Source organism: Crotalus tigris, unplaced genomic scaffold (genome assembly GCF_016545835.1).
Source record: "Crotalus tigris isolate CLP2741 ecotype Arizona unplaced genomic scaffold, ASM1654583v1 scf7180000017668.6805642782:7212621, whole genome shotgun sequence".
Classification (NCBI taxonomy): Eukaryota; Metazoa; Chordata; class Lepidosauria; order Squamata; family Viperidae; genus Crotalus; species Crotalus tigris.
In genome coordinates this window covers 5211424-5232492 of record NW_024096554.1, presented here as the reverse complement: position 1 = coordinate 5232492, position 21069 = coordinate 5211424, and the positions used below count along the sequence as shown (strand labels likewise).

The following is a 21069-nucleotide window of genomic DNA, read 5'->3' as shown; positions in this document are numbered from 1 at the left end:
GAACTTTTGCCCATAATGTCTCATAATTATTTTTATACAATTTAACATTAGAAGTTGTAATATATACTCCTAAATATTTAACCTTTCTCACTATTTCAAAACCTATTAATTTAGCCAAAATATCCTTTTCCTTCATAGACATATGTTTCGGTAATATTTTAGTCTTAGTATTATTTACCTTAAAGCCAGAAACTTTGCCATATTGAGTTAAAATTTCAACCAAATCCCTAACTGAATCTGTCGGTTGAGATAATGTCACAACCAAATCGTCAGCGAAAGCTCTCAACTTATAATCATTCTTATTTATTTTTATTCCCTTAATTCTAGATGATTCTCGAATTTTAATAAGTAGTATCTCCATAGTTAAAACAAATAACAATGGGGATAATGGACATCCCTGTCTAGTACCCTTTTCAATATTAAATGCATCTGTTAATCCCCCATTAACTATAATTTGTGCAGATTGTGGTCGATATATAGCCTTAAGAGCATACAAAAATTTATCCCCAAAGTTCATTTTCTCTACCACTCTCAATAAAAATTGCCAATCTAATTGATCAAATGCTTTTTCAGAATCCAAAAAAATCAAAGCCGCAGGGATTTGGTTGTTCTTGTCTAAATACTCAATTAAATTAACAATTTGTCTAACATTATATTTCATGTATCTTCCAGTTATAAATCCAGATTGATCACTATGAATCATATGCTTCAAAACTTGCATTAATCTATTTGCCAATATTTTTGAAAAAATCGTATAATCTGTATTCAAAAGAGATATAAATACCTTGTCATCTTTTGTGTTCACGTCAACTTTTTTTGATCGGATGGCTTTGGTTACATGGTCAATGTTGTTTTCTCTGCAATAGTCAAATATGTTCTTATCTTCCTCCCTAAGAAGAAATAAAAAGAGGGTATATTTCCTGTTACCAAGCAAGAAATACAAACTACACAAGCATGATTTCATCAGTTCAACCATTTTACCTTTACTGATCATTTTACCTTTACTGATCATTTTAAACTGTTTTTGGCAGATATTGTAGACATTCTGCATCACAGAACACTTAAATAATATACCGCAAACTAATGCTAAAAGAACTGTAAGCTATAAATCAGTTTCATCTAGGAAAAAAACATTATGCATGTCTCATAATAATTCAAATTTTAAAACAAAATTTTTAATTAATGTAATTATTTGGGAAATCTGTTCACCATCTTTAAAATGTGATGCCCACATATCTAATATAAACTTCCTCCTCACCACTCCTCCCTTCAGCAAACTGGGTTCTTAGCATGAAGGAAGCTACTATCTTACCTTAGGGACTACAAGCAAAACAAACAAACAAACAAAAGATAATTTTTCTATCCAGTCCTATCTAGCAAAGAGCCATTTACGCCGGGTTGTCTTCCTGAACACTACTATATCTTTTGCCAAAGAGTGGATTATTTATTTTTGAAGGATTTAAAATACTTGGCACCTAGAAAAACCTGAGGCATGAGATGGGAAAAGAAAAAAGAAACATAACTGAAACTATATCAACACTGCTGTCCTTGCGAACAGTCTACCATGTTCATATACTGGCTTTTGTTCTTTAAACTCAACTCTCTGTAAAAGATCTCTCAACTCCATCCAGTCATGACATTTTTGGTCCTCCCTGCTCACTCTTTCTTTAAATTTGTTTAGTGATCTGATCTTCCTTGAATTTCTCTCATCTCAGTTTACTTCTTTTGTACTAATAAAACATTTTGTAATCAATTCCCATCCATACATTCTTAATATTACAGTAAGTCTTCTTGTTTTGTTATACATAATTAAGTACCTTATTTCCCACTGCATTCACTTCCACAAAATGGGCAGAAGCACACTCTTACACCATTAATTTTTCCTTTTTTTGTTCAAACGTCACAATTTCCCCATCTTTAATAAATATCTTATCAGGATACACAATTTTTTCTATTTCCCCGATTTATTTGGAATAACTTGGTATAATTCATTTCTTGTCAAACACTCCTTCAGATAAAATATAATGTATCTAATGTTTCAGCAAATGTTAGTTCTCATTTAACAACACAGTATAATTTGCAGAAATATACGAACTTTCATGTCATAATTAATTTGTAATATCACTATGATCATTCCATACACTTTTATTCATAAATATATTAAACAGCCAATGGGACTTTATACACCCTTATCTTATGTCTTACTCAAAGTCTAACTCAGGGGTAGTCAATCTTTTTGTACTTACCACCCACTTTTGTATCTCTGTTAGTAGTAAAATTTTCTAACCGCCCACCGGTTCCATAGTAATGGTGATTTATAAAGTAGGGAAGTAACTTTACTTTATAAAATTTATAAAGCAGAGTTACAGCAAGTTAAAGCATATAATAATAATTACTTACCAAATACTTTATGTTGGACTTTCGCTAAGTTTGGTAGAATAAATCTTTATAAAACAACTTACTGTAGTTAAATCTATCTTTTTATTTATACTTTGCATACATAGAAGCATAACATCTGATGAAATTACATTTAATTAATTAAATTATTAATGAGATCCCTGAGGCTGATGCTGTGAAACTAAATACTGGATATCTGGCTCAATTTTTGTAAGGAACAAACGAAGATCTCCTCTTTTGGAAATATTCAGGCGGTTTCTTTCTTTGGTCATAATATGATTAACAGCATTAAAGCCTGATTCTACAAGATATGAAGTAGAGAAAGGTATCAATAAACTGAATATCATTTTCCACATATTTGGATATAAGACAGGCTTTTTTTTACTTTCCCATAGGTTTTCATATCAAATTTATGTTTACTTTCTTCATCATATCTAATTTCTAATAGTTCCTCTTGGCAAGTTGTATCAGCCTCTTCAATATTTGCAGTAAAAAGGATTTTTCATCCAGTCATACACCTTCAATTTCAAAATATCTTCAAATCGTTTTTCCATGTCCAATTTAAGTTCGTTGAGGTGGCTACTGAATCTGTCAATATCCTCTGGAGTTATATCATCTTTTATAGATGATAATTCAGGAAACTGATGAAATTCTCTCTTCAATAGATTATAATGAAATAGTTCAAGTTTGTCAATAAATAATGACACAATACTTTGGCAGGCTATAAGAGTTTTATTAGCTCCTTGAAGCTGCAAATTGACATCATGAAATCTCTTGAAAATATTTGCCAAATAAAAGGCATCATTCATTACTGTTTTTAACTGTTGACACAGATTGGTCTCATTATTACTTTCAAAAAATTGTATGACATTATCATATAATGCTACAAAACGAGCCAAAGATGTACACTTTGACAGCCACCAAACTTCTGTGTGCAAAAGTAAGATAATAAAATCTTCATTATTGTCCTGGCAAAGCTGTCCAAACATTCTATTATTTTTTGAATTGGATTTGATCTTGTTTATGGCTCAAATTATTATAGTTAATGATGAATGGAGACTTGTACTTAGATGTTTTCCTACAAGATGTTGTCTGTGCACCACACAATGAATACATAAAACATTTGGCACCTCTTCCTTCAAATAAGCAACAAATCCACGATAGCGACCTACCATTGATGGTGCTCCATCAGTAGCGCATGCAACAATATTATTCAAAGGAATATTATTTTTTGTAAAGTATGATTTCACAGTATTAAAAATAGATAATCCTCTTGTATCTGTAATGAGATTTATTGACAATAGCATTTCTTTTCGTAATGTATTGTTTTCATCAAAATAATGTACATCTGCCATCAATAAAGCATTATTATCTGCAATGGTAAACTCGTCCAATTGCATGGAAAATGAAGAGTTTTTCAACATTAACTGCCATTTCTTCAATTCATTGTTTTACTGTGCTATTGCTTAGAGGCAATGTTTTTAAAATTTCAGGTATATCCTGATGATTACTGTTGAGATAAATTCTTTTATAGAGGGTATTTACAGTTTCTCCAATATTATAGCTTTTACCACTTTTTACAATTAATTGTGAAATGCGATAAGCGGCAATTAATCCATCTTCGTTCGCTGCATGTTGTTTCTTAAATGATGCAACGATTGTTGAATGATTTTGAAATTTTTTATATATTTCCTGAAAATATTCAATGGGCTTGTCCTTATCATTTGGATGCTTTGTAGAAAGATGTTCTCGCAATCGACTTGGCTTCATTGCCTCATTGGATAATGTTTTATGACACAATAAACACATTGGATGTTGTTTATTTACATGAAATCCATCTTCAGATACTCTGGCAAATAGCCATGAGCGTATTTCTTTTTTTGAGACATGGACTCACAATATTTTGTTTGAAGCTGTAGGCACATGCTCACTTTCACAAATCTAACTGTGTATGATCAGTGTGACCGCAAACAAAAGAGCCTGTGCTGTGTATCGATGTCTGCGCATGCCTCTCGCGCATCGTGGATTGGGTTTGGGGGGGCACCAGCTACCAGCTCTGTTTGTCTGTTACAGCTGGGTGGTGTGGGGGGAGATGCATGAGCTATTCTGAAATGAGGCTCTTCTGTTTGCGGTCGCACTATAGCGCCATTTAGTTTCACTTACGTAATGTGAACTAAACTTATGCGCGGGCGATACAAATAGTATATTTTCAGAAATTTAAATTGTCACGGGGAATTTTATGAAAACCTAATGAAAATGTTTTTAAATAATGCTATGAATTTTTTTAAAAAAGTCAATTAAATTAAAAAAAAGGAAAGTGTTTCAGTATCGGACAAAACCCCACCGCCCACTATGAAAGCTGGAACGCCCACTAGCGGGCGGTAGGGACCAGGTTGACTACCACTGGTCTAACTATATGCTTCTACTGTATACTGCTCTTACTATATTCAGTAACCAACCTAACTTTTATATGCATAAAACATAACTCAAAATAACAAAGCACTTTTTAAAAAATCAATAAGCTTTCAATACCACTTCCTCAAGTGTATATGTTTGTTGTCAATGAGCAACAATCTGATCTGCACACCTCTGCTTCACATGGACTTCACACTTCATTTGCCAAATTTTGCTCAGTGTCATCCTCTGTATTCTTTCAGTCAGGATGCCTTCAAACAAAATTTGGCTATTTGACTATGTTCTTCACAACTGTTTCTCCTTTCTACACAAATTACACAATGACTTTTTCTTATCCTTATTTATTGCACCATTCTTCTTATCCATAATCATATTTCACTTCATCATTTCACCAAGCATATTTTTGTACTTTCCATCTGCATAGCCCCCCATTGTTGTACAATATAACATCATTCTTTTCACTCCATCCCAAGCATCTTCAACATCTTTCTTTTGTCTATTACCATTCATTCTTTTATGAGATTCTTTTCCATACAGGATTCATACCTTTTATTCCTGCAAATATTTTACTTCAACTGTCATTTATTTCACATTTCCTTTCTTTCATGCCCTTTTTTCTTAATTAAGAAAGCTCATAATACTACCAAATGGTTTGTCTCACTTTCTGAATCTCCCATCTCTTGTATGTTTCACTAATGACATATTTCATTACTTTAAACAATTAGATCTTCTTTTTACATTTATATTCATTCCTTTGTCATGTGTGTGTATATGAATTAATAGACCTATATTTAAAGCATGTTTTGCAAAATACTCACTGTGAATATTTATATTCAAATCTCTGTATGGCATAGTTACTTTTCTGCACTCTCTCATTCTCATCTATCCATTCATGCCACCTAATCGAGTAACATTCATTAGGCTATTCATTCACAACGTTTAATTTTTTTCCCTCCTGGAATCATCTATGATTTTTTCACAATCATCATTCACAGGGGCGCAGCATGTAATGATCATCAACCTATAGATTTGTATATACAATTATCTAGATAATATTAATTGAAACAATTTGACATATAATTTTATCCTTTTTATCCACAATTAACTCTACATTTTTACTACCCTGAATATATTCATTAGTTCAATTCTACAGGTTTCTTTCAGATTCATTACAACTTTCCCATTAGTTTCATAGACAACAATATACTGATTTCTATTTCATTTGTTCATTCATGCTCTTTACCATTTATTCCTCTTACATTTGAAGTTCCAATATTCTATATGGCATAGTTATCAATAGATAAGGCCACAGAGTTTGACCTCTGCTGTTGGTAGATTTCAGCTACTAACATGGTTTTGGTAGATTTCAGCTTTCATTTAACACTTTTCAGTAAGACACAGAAGGTGTAGAATATGTTACTGGCCTTAAGCGTACAAATGCCATATGCAATATTCCCTGCTAACAATAAGGTCAATATCAGTTTTGCAAATTGTGACTAGCATGTCTCAGGGGTGTAGAATTTTAAATAGTGCCAAAGAGAGATCAAATGCTGAAAGTAGAGATAATGATAATTGGCTTATTAATATTAGCCACTTACAAAACATTTAGTGATAATGCAGATCAACTGTAGTTGAGCCGTAAGAGATGGAGCTAAATGTTTATTGTACATTCAATTACATCACATTATAATCTGTTTTCAAACTTTTATTCTAAGCCAATTTAAGATTATATTTAAGAAATGCTTTAAATGTCATCTCATTTTTAAGACTATGATCTTATTTTGTGTTTATAAAATTATTTATTATCTCTCATAATTAAAAATGAAACCTACCCAGGGACACAAAAGATAATGGAAACAAAAATATGATCAAATTCCAGAAAGTATAGACAACGTGTGCATGCACATGTATGTATGTATGTACGTACATAGGACAGAGGACAAAGACAAAACAAAAGACATACTAAAAATTTACTTAGAGATCTCAATTTTTGTCTTCAGCTGAGCTGAATGTTTTGAAAAAATCAGTGTCAAGCTGGGAAATTTTGAAATCAGGGCGCCAGATAAGAATCTTTATTTTGAATCATTAAGATATCACCATGAGGAAGAGCTCAATAGAAGAGAACATATGTTGATTTTTGTTCCTTAATTTCATTCTTTTCCAATAGTTTTATTAAGGATATTACATAAAACTGATATAAAAACCTAATTAAAAATATTTTAAGAAAAGAAAAAAGGGGAAAAAGAAAAAAAATCTCCTAAAACAGAAAATAGTAAGGAAAAAAAACCCTTATCTCCAACAAGTATATCTTTTCTGAATGAAAACCTCAAATGTCGTATCATGTGCTGAATTACCTAGGGAATGTTTAGCAAATATCTATTTTTTTAAAAAAAGGAAAAATATTGTTGAGAGTTGCAGAACTATCAAGTACTAGGAATAGTACATAAATCTTCTTTGTCAGCTTTTATAGCATGTCAGCTTTGAAACTCAACAGCCAGCTGATAACATGGCTGTGTTCCATCACCATTTCTTCTTATTTTTCTGAAATCATCTCACTGTTACAGAAGGAGTACCATGTGCCACAAACAGGTGGTCTTTCCTGTCTGCTTATCATTGTGCTACTCAGAGTACTGAAGCAGAGATGGAAGCCAAGACACAGTTGCAACAGATACTGTTTATGTCAAGGCCCTCTTACACCTCATAGGGCCCATCTTCTCATAATCTATAATTATCTCTTCGTTTAATCGCCCCATCACTTCTGAGGCTCTCTTGGGTACAGGAAGAGGAAAAGCTCATTAACTGAACCCTTTCTCCTCTCTCCAGCCACCCATAGCTTTTAATTGCTTGGTGTTGTTATTATCTATCAGTGCAACTGGGATCATTTTCATAAGAAAAGGCAGTGGGGGGAGAGAAGCAAGCCTGTGTCCCTGAGGTATGCACTGCAGACAAACCTTTGCTTTATCCATTATTTATGCCAGCTGAGGTTTTATAGGCTGAATAAATCCATAACTCAAGTTTATTCTGAACAGTCTGCTTCCCTAGAGAGGAAGTGATGCCCACTTGCCTACACACTTCTGTGCTCTCCTCAGAGAGTAACCAGAACCTAATGAGACATGTGTTACCCAATTGCCCACGCATGAAAAAAGTATACACTACATGGAAGATTAGTAATGCAGGAACCTGTGAACCCCCCCCCCACACACCCTTCACTCAAAGCAACATATTTTTGTTTTTCTTTCAGTGCAAGGGAATTTAGCTTAGCAATATTCTAGTCTAAAAATACAAGTATCCTCTATACTTGTTAGAAAATGAGAATGCAAACAAAAGTCCTCGCTGTATGTTCATTGAAGAAAATTATGCCACCGCCACTAGTAACTCATTGCCTCATTTGATTTCAAGCTGTACCTCGGTAGCTGGAAAACTTAATTTTAATCAATGCTTGGATAATAAATTGTAATTATTTGGAAAAGCTGATTTTTTTTCTTGTTCCCCTTACTGGCTCTACAATTGATAATGCATGTAATGTAGTATTTTAAATGTTAGTGAAATCTACTAAATGACACTGATCACATAATTTCTACTTTTATTTGTTTTTAAAGAACAAGCACTCTCTATCTCAACCCAAGTCACCTCGCAGAATTGTTTTGTGGGGAAACTGGAGGAAAAAAGAATATAGGTATGTTCACTGACTTGAGTTATTCATTAAACTCAAACATAAATCAAAAAATCATAAAGATAGGGTGGATGGATAAATAAATAAATAAATAAATAAATAAATATTCCTTGCTCTTTTATATGAAAACATTTCCACACTCACAGAGCTAGTGAGCTATTTCTTCTTGGTCCTTCCTTTAACACTTTTTTGGTTTAAAAGTTTAAACAAAACATATAAATGTTTACAATAAGGTGCTGTTTTTCAACACAATTCAATGCTTGAAAACCTTTAAATCTGGCAGTATCATGAAGGAAGTTCCATGGCTCTTTAAAAAACAAAAATCTGCAGAAGCCTTAATTCCTAAATTATAATTTACCATAGAAGCCTTTCTTTTTTATCCTTACCTCTTCACTGGAAGAAATTTATACAGCTTCTTAGATCACAGTTTAAGCTTCCATACTTTGATGTATGGAACTGTTTCATTTAAGCATCACTCTCCCTCTTAAATACCATATGCCCTCCTTCAGATGTAATGTCAATGTATGGGTAATCCCAAATAAATGAGAAGAGGGAATCTACAAACCTAACCCAACATTCATAGTTTTGGCTTTTTTTGAAATATTATTGAAATGGCTCACTTTTATTCTCTACTTCAAGTCAGCTAACAGTAAAGCATTTGATTATAGTACAAGAATGAACAAAAAAAAAATAAACAAATTAAGAATCAGGATTCTAGTAAAATAAATTATTACCTGCAAAATAAATATTAATCTTAGTAAGACAAATATTTATGTATTAAATTTATATGCTGCCCATCTCACTCTTCTATATGAAGAGTCACTCTTCAAAGTGACTCTTCTATATCTTTTGGAATGAAAAAAAAATTACATCTCAAAAAGAAGGCTGGAATAGCTCCTGGAAAAAACATTGTAGTGCCTGGACATAATACTGATTCTCTCTACCTGATTGGGCAAAACACAAATGATGAATCTCTTATCAAATATCCTAGGGTCTGATAAACTTCATTTTGGTGAAGACAACCTAAGTTATTTATAATTTAAAAGTGGTAAAGAAGCTTTTGAGGTATTTCTCCAAATAGTTAACGTAAGTTGAAATAAAGAAATCATATTCCTTATTTCCATAATTTATGTAAGTAAGGAATCTGGCTGAAACTTGGGAATCTGTTATAATTTTTAATGTCTTTCAAATGTTGTTCTATGTGTTATATAAAAAACAATTGAGATGCATCTTTCTCTCTTTGATGTTTCAAGGAACAGACTCATTTTTTATGTGAGTACAAAATTAATGCTAGGAGAAACCCAATGATATCCATAGTATGGCTTCATGTTTATTTCTACCAATTTAATGATTAACATTCCTAACAAGAAATTGAGACTGAATAATTTCTGAATTATTTATTTAGGGAAAATGTATAAACTATGTAAGGAAAGCTGCTCTTACATTTTTTTTAGGACTACAGTACATATATAGTGTACTTCTGGTACAGTCCATGTATACTGACCTCTTGTACTTTCTGTCAAATTGTTCATTTATCTCTCAGATAAAATAATCAATTCTAGAGCCATCAATCTTTCTATTTCAGTACTAGGCTGGTCTAACCCAAAGAGTTGCCAGATGGCTGCTTGGGTTAATGGGATTAACAACATTCTGATAAATTACATGGCATCAGAGTGAAAAGTATGATAAATACGATATCAAGCATACTAGATAAAACTGGAGGTTGGGGGACAGGGCTCAGTAGTACAAAATTTATTGACTTTTAAATTTCATAATTTTTATCTGGATTCAAGGAACCATATTTAACTCCAATGATTAGATGTAGACAGCAGCTGTTTGCCCAACTATTTTGAATTATTTTCATACTTTTCTATTTACTTCTTGAGGATGTGAATAGAATATATGGAGGCATGAGAGGTTTGACCTGGTTACTCAATTTTTATTCTTCCTAGTTAAATCAGTCACGGATAAAGATGGGGATCAATGCTTCTTTGCAGGAAGAAGGTGCTTTCCCCGGTCTAAAATTATAAGACTTCTACTAAAAAAAAAATATATCCATTAGTCCAGAAGATCTATTTTCATAGAGCAATATGAAACATATTTCTAAGAAAAGATAATCAAAAGGTAAGGATGCTAAATGTGAAGAAGCATGTTCTATTTCTGGTGTAATTTAATAGGATTAAGAAGCCATTATATAACATTTGCTGTTTGCATAGGAATTGTTTACAAGACAACATGGTAATTACATAATCTCTTCTACCTATTTGCCTAAATCTGGACGCTCTTAATTTCTATAGAAAAGACAATTCCATGTTTTATTTTAAAAAACCCACACATGTAAAGGTCATAGACATTTCTGTTTCTTCAATAATCAACCTTTAAAGAAATTCTACAAGAGCTAGTAATATTCTTTAAAAGTTATCTGAGAAATTATACTCTCCTTGCAAATTTCATTTGTTAAAAAGCTAACAAATACAATTTACATAATTCTTATGCTAGAGAATGGAAGAGAATGGAAGTACAGTATTATGTTTCTTAATTTTGCTTCAGGTGTGAAGAATGGATCAAACAGAAAATCACTTCTTATATAGTTTTCTATTTAGAATCTTCTTCCAAAGACATACTTTATTTTATGCATTCATAAAATGGCTAGCTGACCAGGGCCTTCTGGCCCATACCCAGTTTCTGCGTGCTGGTGGGTACTGGACTTCCCAATGCACCCCCTACCCCAAGGCACTGCTACATGGTTGTTTAATGACTGCAACAGGACAATCTGGAATTGTTGCCATTGAGCAAGGCAGCCAACATTGACTTGCTTGATGACCATAATGACTTACAACCAAATTTCCAGGCTCAGTTGTGGTCATAAGTTGAGGACCACCTATATTTTACTACAACTGTTAGATGACTGAAATACAGAAGTTGAAGAAATGGAGAAATTTAGAATAAGGGAAACTCAACAGTACAAATCACAGATTAAAGGTATTTTGCAAAGAGAATCCATTGTTTACTGTCCAAATTTATTTTAAGCAACATTAACATGGACTTGACACATTGATATCATTGACATGCAACTTTGGAATAAAATCAGCTATATAGCAGTAAACTAAAGATGGAGAAGTGCAATCTAAATCAGATTGTTTCCAAGTACAAACCATGAACTATTTTTGTCAAATATATGGGTTCTATTTCCAAAATTGAAAAAGTAAACATGGAGCTAAGCTGCACATGAAGAAGCAATTAATGTCATAAACTAGTCTTCTGAGGAAGAAGAGGCAGTTTGTGATAACCATTCTATATTAACAAATGCGGAAAAAGATTTTGTATCCTAGGAACTAGAAAGATAATTCTCTAAACCTATATCAAAAAAGGGATATGTAAAAGATATGCCAATTACCTATTATATGATTTATTTTTAATACAATTTATAGGCCACTTGACTCCCAACTACAATTAAAAAGTAGTTCATGAACAGCCTGAAGACAAATATATAAACCAAAAAAAAACCACCCCAAACCCCAATCAACCATCACCTTGCCCTAAAGCCTGGAAGAACAATCAGGCTGTTTATAGCTTCTGAATAACATCAATGTAGAAGCTACCCAAATTCTGTGGGGAACATTATTTTAGAGAGCAGATGCTGCAATAGAGAGAAAGCATGTTTCTTGCATTCTGCCAAATACTGACCTACATGGCATTGTTTTCTTAGTTTGGTCTATCTTATATGGTTGGCATCAGCTCAAAGTTTCAATATGTTTAACAGAACGAACATGTTACTTATTTCATTATTCTATATTTCCCATTCCTTAGCTTCCTTTATTTAACCTTAACTTTCATATTTAATCTTCACACATTTTTCTTTTAATTTCAAAACTGACCTCAATTAGTAACCTTACATTTATATTGCTTCCTTAATTGTCTTGACCAGCTGTATCATTTAGCATAATTTTTACTTTTGTTAAGAGGTTAATAAAGAATTAACATACAGTTTTATCAGTGCTTACATCAGAACTCTGAACTGATTTTCCAGGGAGGTTTCCAGTTGGATATATAAGACTACAGCTTCAGCTAGTTCATTCCATTAAAAAGCAATGAATACAGCTTGTAAATAAAAGTGAAGGACAATATTAAAAATCATTACAAACCTATTTAATGTTTTCTCCCAAATATTAATCTTTCTGCAAAATTTAGCTTTTAAATAACTTAAACTGAAAAACATACACATATCATACACACAGATACACCCAAACGTTTCACATTAGGGATAAATTAGTACCAGCAATACTATTACTGATTTAAACAGTTATATGCCTAGAAAGTACTTTTACGTTATTTCTCATCTGATAGGAAAAGCATCCTGTTTCAAATATTCTGAAAAAATGCCATAAACCATAAAAATATCACTCAAATTCACCTGATGGTTTCTTCTTGATACAATGAGCTGACAACTGGACCTCCATATATAGTTTTTCCTTCTTTTCCTTTCTTTTCTGATATCTGAAAGAGCAAACACAGTAATACTTATTTACGCATTTTGATTCTGAAACTATGCAGATCATATTCAAGAATAATTCTATAGAATCATTTTCCCCTCTCATTTTCAGGTTATAACATTTAAGATCACAGAAACATACCTTGCCTTATCAGAATGAAAAGCAAGCTTATAACAACTATGCCAGGATCCACCCGCTACGTACCAAATATACCATGTAAGTATACATAATAATAAAATACTTTTGCGCTCATATGAGTCTAGGAATGTGCTGTCATTATTAGAACTGAACTGAGATCACAGTAAAATTCACTTTCATTATTCTCCAAGTTTCTTTACTTTCAGCTTCAGTTTAGATAGAAATCATGTGCTGTTAAATGTTCCATATTGTAAAATAAATACATTGTTAAACAAGTGCAGAAAATTATTTCTGAAATTGGTTGACCGAGCATGAGGGAGGCAGCAATGAAGTGTCCCAGGCAGCATTTCAATGTCAAGCAAGTTAAGACTCATGTGCAAATCTTACACATGTAAGGTTACTCAGTCTCTGAAAAGATCTTAAAAGACTCAGTGCTTTTTTTGAAAAAAAAAAAAAAAAAGTGCCGGAACTCACACACATTATACAACCCGCCTTGCCTACCCTACAAAGTTCCATCCAAAAAAGGTGCCAGAACTCCGTTCTGCGCGTTCTGTGACAAAAAAAAAAGCCCTGAAAAGACTAGTATGTGTGCAACTATTTGGTATTCTAATAACAGGAGATTTAATAGTTACAAATATGGAGAGATGAGTTCACGACAGGTATGCAGTCACTTGACTGACTGGCATGCAAGTTGTGGACATAATACGCCACCTAAATGCTGGGGAGAAGAAAATGATTAATGTTACACATGCAGGGCAGTTCTAGGGCATCAGCATGTGGAGCACAATATCCTTCTGGATTGCCTGCAAGGAGTTGAAGGCAACTCTCAGGGCCCATTTCAATACCTCATCCTAAGAAAGTAGAACTCATGGAAGCAGTTTCTTCCAAAAGGAGCTTTTATTAGGATAAGTTGATAGCAGGCATAATAGACAGGATCTGAGGGTTTCCCGCTCAGATCGATAGGTTAAAAGTGTCCCAAACAAACCCCACCCCATAGTTCATTCGGTCAGTTCAAACAGGCCAATCCCCAGGTCTTAAATTCGTTGTGGGAAAAAGTAGATAATATCAGGTCATCTTGGTGCAGCGGGCTTTCGCACCTTCCCTTGTGAATGTGGAGATAAACCAGTTGCCGAGGTGCATTTCTTTCTTCTCCCCCCCCCCTTCTAGCTGTCAACAAGGGGAGAGATAGTTCACAGAAGAAATATGCAGAAACAGCAAAATGTTACATTGTAGAGATAAAGGAAGTCAAAGCAATAACCTGCAAGCAATTCCCCCTCCCCTCCAGGAGTATGGCAGAACCCAGGAAAGAAAGAGAATAAGGTTTGGGTTAGCAACAAAGAAAGGGGCCCGTTAAGATATGGGTTCTGACAGCAATATTTTTATGGTTCTGCTCCTACCTTAATTTCTTGATTTAATTGGGGGCGTGGGAAGACCAGGGATTGAGCCCTTGGGACCTCCATTGTGGGGTTTTCCATCATTTGAGCCTTTCTCCTATATTATTTGATATATGCATACAGTTGTTGAGAGAGGTCATCTGCTGGCTCAGGGTGAGTGTCACCAATATGCCAATGTCAGTTAAACATAGCTATCCCAGGCTGAGACAGAAATGTCTTGCAAGTTCTGACTCAGTGTCTGGAGGTGGTCAGGAAGAGAGAGACATAACAAGCTCGGACTAAATCCTACCAAGACTGAGCTGCTTGATGCCAATAAACATTAGAGCAACCTTTTAACATCAGTCCCTGTCCTATTTCAGGTTGAATACGTACATGCCAAACTGACTTACAAATAGTTTACTAGTGAGTGGCAAGTAATTATTTACATTGCAGAGAACTGGCAAGTTTGCGCATTCTCTCTCTCACAAACATACACTCGATTAATGTGGGAGGGCAAGTTTTTTTTCTGAGGGAGCTCACTCCAAAGCCAAAATAAGAGCATGAGTAAGCACAGTCTACAGTAGCCCAGGGACCCAGCTGCCAAGGAAGTTAATCAGTTAGCCCAGGGTCAAACAACTAAGATTCAGAATGCAAACAGGAACGAGCAGACAGGTGAACTTGGTCAAATAAAGAGCCTGATTGCTGGCAGTTATTCTAATGTAGGCAGGCTCTAAGGGTGTCTCAATTAAGAAATACAACATCTCTGTTTCTTAAGGAGCAGAGAGCCTCTGTTTGGTACTTTGGGGTTCCCAATATATTCTCCATCTAGTTTGTCTTTGGATTCTGGTCATCTGATTCCTCTGCATAACTATCTGCCTAGCTCAGTCAACTTCAGGTGGGTGACAGTTTACTGAATCTTTTTTTTTTTTAATATTAAAGACTGATAAAAAAAGAAATGATTGAAAACAGCAAAATTGGGAGCCCAGGCAAAATATATATTTCAATGCAGAAAAGGGGAAAAATCATGAGGATACCAATTTGGCTGACAAATTCAGTCAAGATTATTCTTGCCAAACTGAGAAGGTCAAAAGGAAATATAAGCACTGGCAAAACCCCACAAAAAAAACAACAACTGAGGAGTACTTGGCTAGAAACTAAGAAGACAATTAAAAATTATCCAGCTACAATAGAAGCAGGAAACCGGACAGATATTTTTGGGCTGCTAAATGACAAGGGAAAAAATGGGCCACTCCAAGAGGATGTGGAGATATCATAGAATGTGAATGAGTTCTTTGCATCTCACTACAGAGAATAAAAATTGGCAGTTCAACCAATCTCTTGTGGTGTTCAGCAATCATTGCACAGTCTAGTCCCCCTTTGTTGGGAGGAAGGGGAGGCTGCTGGTAGGCCACAGCGGTTTGTGCTGCCTACCACCTCAACCTCTGACTCCACTCCACCATTGATGAAAGTGTTTCAGGGCCACAAAATCTGGGTGAAAGTGATTCATGTGCTCTCTGCCAGGGCTGCTGAAACTGGATCCTATTTTCTTGTTGGGACTAGTCAAGGGGTCTTGAGAAGGCCATCACTGCTATTATCACCTAATATATCTTTGTTAGAAGAAAAGAAGTCACTAATTGGTGGTGCAAGATGCCCCACCTCATCCACTGCTGCCTCCAATGGCTGATGGTAGTGATTTGCAAACCCCACAGCCTGAATAGAAAGGGCAGAGTATCTGGTGCTTAGTTATTTGGCCTCTACCTCTTTTGCCACCCTAGCAAGGTGATTATATTCGATATAATCTCAATAACTCTGATACCTCCTCTCCCAAATTTCTCAGGGTAAGATGAGTTCTTTTTTTTTTTGGTAATGAAATTCACAGTTTAAGACTGTTACCTATATAAAGTACTTGGAAATCATAAATAATAGTGTTTTCTTGAATATTGATGGGAAATTAAAGTTTGGTGGGGGGAAGCAATAACAGGACATTGTTTATACAAGGACCTTAAGTGCAAACGCAATCAAGATACGTATAGGCTAAAAATTATCGATAAATGTAACAAAGATGTTTCTACTTAGTTGAAAATAAGAATTGTGTTTGCCCAATATAAGATAACAGATATTGTTGGAAAGAGAGAGAAAGTATTTGATGCTCTAATATTAGACTTAAAGTAAAAATTTATGTATATTACTGAATTATTGGTTAACCCAGACAATACCTATAATGGTTTTGATTTATTAGGGGATACTATACAATCAATTAGATAATTGAACATGGTGGAAAACAGATAACTTTTAGAAAACAGAGCAATATTATAATCAAATAGGTAAGATGTGTAACCAGAATATTAGACTTTAGTATGAAAAGGGAAAAAGGGAGAAGTTGAGATAAGGAAAATTTTTGGTCACCTAAACATAAAATACTTGGAAATCATAAATAATAGTGTTACTTTGAATATTGATGGGAAATTAAAGCCTGAAAAAAAAAGCAATAGGACATTGATTGTATATAAGGATTAAGTGTACACACAATTAAGGTATGTATGTATAAACTAAAAAATATTGATAACTGTAACAAAGATGTTTTTATTTAGTTGATAACAATAAGAATTGTACTAACCTAATATGAGATAACAGATATTAATGGAAAAAGAGAGGAGATATCTGATGTTGTAACATGAGATTTATACTAAAGATTTATGTACACTATTGAACTATTGATTAACCCAGCCATCACGTTGCTTTTTAAATATCTAATTGTAAAATGAGGAAATCAATAAAATATTATATAAAAAAAGATTGTTATCTATCATGGCTTTTTGCTCACTGCTTTATGAAAAGATCTGGCATAAATAGGTTCATTAGGCCTTCTTTTTGCCCCATATCATTTCACTCTCGTGTTGAAGGCCATAGGCATATTTAAACATATTTGTTTAAATATGCTTATGGACTTCAACACGAGAGTGAAATAGTATGGGGTAAAAAGAAGGCCTAATGAACCTAATTATGCCAGATCTTTCCATAAAGCAGTATGTTTTATGTTTAAATATGTTTTAACATATTGTCTTCATCAGTATTTTTGTTAATGTTTATCTCAGTTCTCTTTTGGTTGCCTCTTTCTCTTCTGAAAAAATTAAAGCACAATAAGGAGAGCATAGTGATGTATCGAACACATACCCATGGCATTCAATATACAATTGGCATAATATTAGTTGGCCTCATATATGAAGAAAAGAACCTTGCAGAGAAGTTGCATTGTTGCATGTCTGCCAAATACTCACAAAGCTTGTTCACTTATTAAAATGAAATTAAGTGGAAACTATGAAATCTAGATCAAAGCTGTTTTATACCAAGTTCTAGCTGAATATAGATGTGTGGATTCCAAGGAGTAGTTGCTCTGATCACTAAGTTCTCATGCAAAAACAAAAACATTCCCAGTATTTAAGACCTAAATTGTGCCTAGAAACACCATGTATTCTGTTTGGAAAGCCATGGCCCTTAAAAAGAGGGTAAACATTTTCTAACAATACTTTTAAACAATATTAATTTTTCATTCAACATTCTTTGAGTTGCAAAGTCTTCTTACCTATGGTTTCCTAATCTTTGCATATATGCTCATATACTGAAGGCCCGTGTCTTCAAATCCATTGTGTAAAGATACACTTTGCATGAGAGATTCCAAAAATTTCAAAAGATTTGAGAAATCCTGGTTTATCTCTGTTATGCTTGGAAGAGACTAAATAGCAACGATCAGGCATTGGGCAGTAAACCCTCACTGGCTCACTCAAAAGAACAGTGAAGTGTTGCTATTTCTGCCTCAGTGTACTGCATTCTTCAATAAAAAGCATAGCTTGCCTCAAGGTACAATCGGTTCTTGACTAACTGTCACTGGCAATGGTACTCCCGAGGTCTATAAGTCTGAAAGCTATATTCCAAATGGAATGGAAATGCAGAGAGTCCCATTGCTAACATCATTAACTCAGTCTTCCCTCTATCCCACTTATTTCTTTATACATATGTCAAGAGATGTACTTCTAAACTGTAGTCAGGCATAAAAGAGGTGTCATGTATCCAAATGATAGATTAAAATATAATGACACATTAAATACGCTGTCCAATGCTTTCACAACAATTTTATGTCCATCTTCTTTTTAAAAGACAGTAACTCAAATACAATTACAGGCTCTTACAGAATTAAAATCCAATTGTGGTTGAACAATAAAAAACTTAAAGAGGATGGCTGAATTATGCAAAAATCATATAAAAAAGAAAACTCACTAACAAAATTGAATCCTGTCTTTAACGACATCTGTGTCCAGATACAAGCCTTCTTGCATATTATTGAATTTCAGTTTTTATTCTCTACAAAATTATTATAATAAATTCTAACTTTTTGAAGCATATTGGAATAAAAGTATCATATTTCATCTACATCGGTGGGCAGATCATAACAGAATGTACATTTTCTTTCCACTCCAATTTCCCTTGTCTATGGAGATTCTTAGTCATCCAGGTCCTGGTTGTCCCAAAGGTGCTTTTTCAAAAGGCAACTGGACAAAATCCAGTTGCCTTTTGAAAAAGCATCTCTGCGACATTGTCAGAATCCAATTATACTTCATCTCTAGTTATCAATTATAGAAAACCCCATTTCTGCCTTCTTTGGATTCTGTCATACAAGGAAGGGAAGGGGGTGAACAAAGGGGCTTTATGGCCCTCACTTCCTTCCGTTCAACTTCAAAGGGATTGAATGTGGACAGCACCAAAAGGCCTTATCATAACAAAGGAGGCTATTACCTTTCATGTAGTTTTCTCTGAAGTCTCCATCCAGCCGGCAGAAAGGAAAAGGGGTGGGAAATGTAATGCCTGAGACTGTTGCTGGAAGTAGGGGGGGATTGGGTGGGGCTACTGGGAAACCCCTTAAAACCTTGAATGGGAGAGCTTGGACCCCAAGTCCTCTCTAGAACCCCTGCAACCATTTTCTCTTAATAAAGGATTCCTGTTGGAAGAATTATTCCAAGAGTTCTGTCTTCTTAAGATGCAAAGTGGGGTGGGTCCTTACAGACATCCAATTTCCCTTCCTTCCAATCTCTTCCAATTGATTCCTCCAAATACAACATAGTTACAGGACTGTGTAGATGTTTTCCATACTTGCATATGCAACAGAAAACATGAAGCAAATATTCTGAAATTTTATAACAGCATGTTATAGTTAAACCTGGGACACTGAATAAGAAAGAGTTATTATCCATAATGCAATCTCAGATTAATGTATAATGATATTATCCACACACAATAGTTCAAATGTTTTCTGCTGGAAGATTGGGAATTGCTCTGTACATACCTTTCTCTTCTCAAAATCAGTGTTGTTATATATGTGTGTGTGTGTGTGTGTGTGTGTGTGTGTGTGTGTGTATGTATGTATGTATGTATGTGTGTATATATATATATATATATATATATATATATATATATATATATATATATATATATATATATATATATATATATATATGGAATGAATAAAGCGCGTTCACCAGGAGAGTTTAAAGTTAAAATACTTTAATTAAAGTATTTTACTATATTAAAAGGTTGCCAAGCTTTCGTTGGGAAAACTCCCCAACATCTTCAGGGCTGAGAGACCGTTTCTAACAAGGTGATTCAAACGGGTTCCATAGACGTCTGCACGTGGTTCCTAGACTGTGCTAGCATTCCCTGCTGAACAGCTGATAGGTGGGAGGGGGAATCGGAGTAAAGATTTCTTCTGTCGTTCTCTCGAGCACTTTTGTTCACATTTCCGTCGACCTCAGGGGGTATTGTTAAAGTTATGTTCCGCCCTCTCCCGGCAGTACTGGCTCTCGTTGCAGTGGGGGGATTTAGTTTGATGTCATTGTGTATCCTACCATGGAGGCGGGGCTTCATCGGCTGCAATTTGACATCTTTCCTCTGCTGCGTGCTCCCGTATTTATCTTCGCTCGCATGTACAAGCATCAACTGGATGTGGTATTTTTCAATGTTTGAATCATCCTCCTCCATCATGGTGTCCCCCATGCTCATCTTCCCTCATAGGTCAATATTCAAGTTAAATCCCCCCCATTTCTGTGAGCAAAAGTCTGTTGGTATTTGGGCAGATTCCCCGCTCATGTTACTTTCCCTTTTATCAAGCGAACGGGTCATCATCACATGTTTTTTCTCCCCTCTCTGTATGGGATATCCACCTTTATTATTATTATGGGTAGTGCTAAATTTAGTGGTTCTATCCTCAAATTTCTTAAGTGCTCCAATGTCATTATTGTTGTTTTCTCCAATTAAAGGGGGTGTGGTTTCCCTTGATATTGTTGGGGGGTTTCTGGGTAGTCTATATCAGATTGTTTCTGGTAGGGAGGAGGTGTAGCTCCTGGTTTAGAATGTTGTGGATGTTGATTGTAAGGTTTGTGATATAAAGGATGATGGTTTGAGTTCCATTTTCGTAGCGCTTGTTGTGCTGGGTGCAAGTCAATGTGACGATTGATTGAGTTGTTATTCGAGAACCAGGCTTCTTTTAGCAGCCGACCTCCCTTCGTGGCATCACTGGCTAACATGAGCG

At 34.5% G+C, this 21069-nt stretch overlaps 1 protein-coding gene across 3 annotated transcripts in view; it reads right to left on the bottom strand.

The window, feature by feature from the left end:
• Positions 1-21069, bottom strand: part of ACBD6 (acyl-CoA binding domain containing 6) — a 176837-nt gene that overhangs the window by 94922 nt on the left and 60846 nt on the right. For all 3 annotated transcript variants that reach the window (XR_005556025.1, XM_039337139.1, XM_039337138.1), the window contains exons 4-5: positions 12900-12982; positions 785-890 (exon numbers count right to left, since the gene is read on the bottom strand). Coding sequence is in view for 2 of the 3 variants with exons in the window: in XM_039337139.1 (XP_039193073.1) it covers positions 785-890; positions 12900-12982 (189 nt within the window). In the remaining variant the exon portion in view is untranslated. The remainder of the gene's footprint in view (positions 1-784; positions 891-12899; positions 12983-21069) is intronic.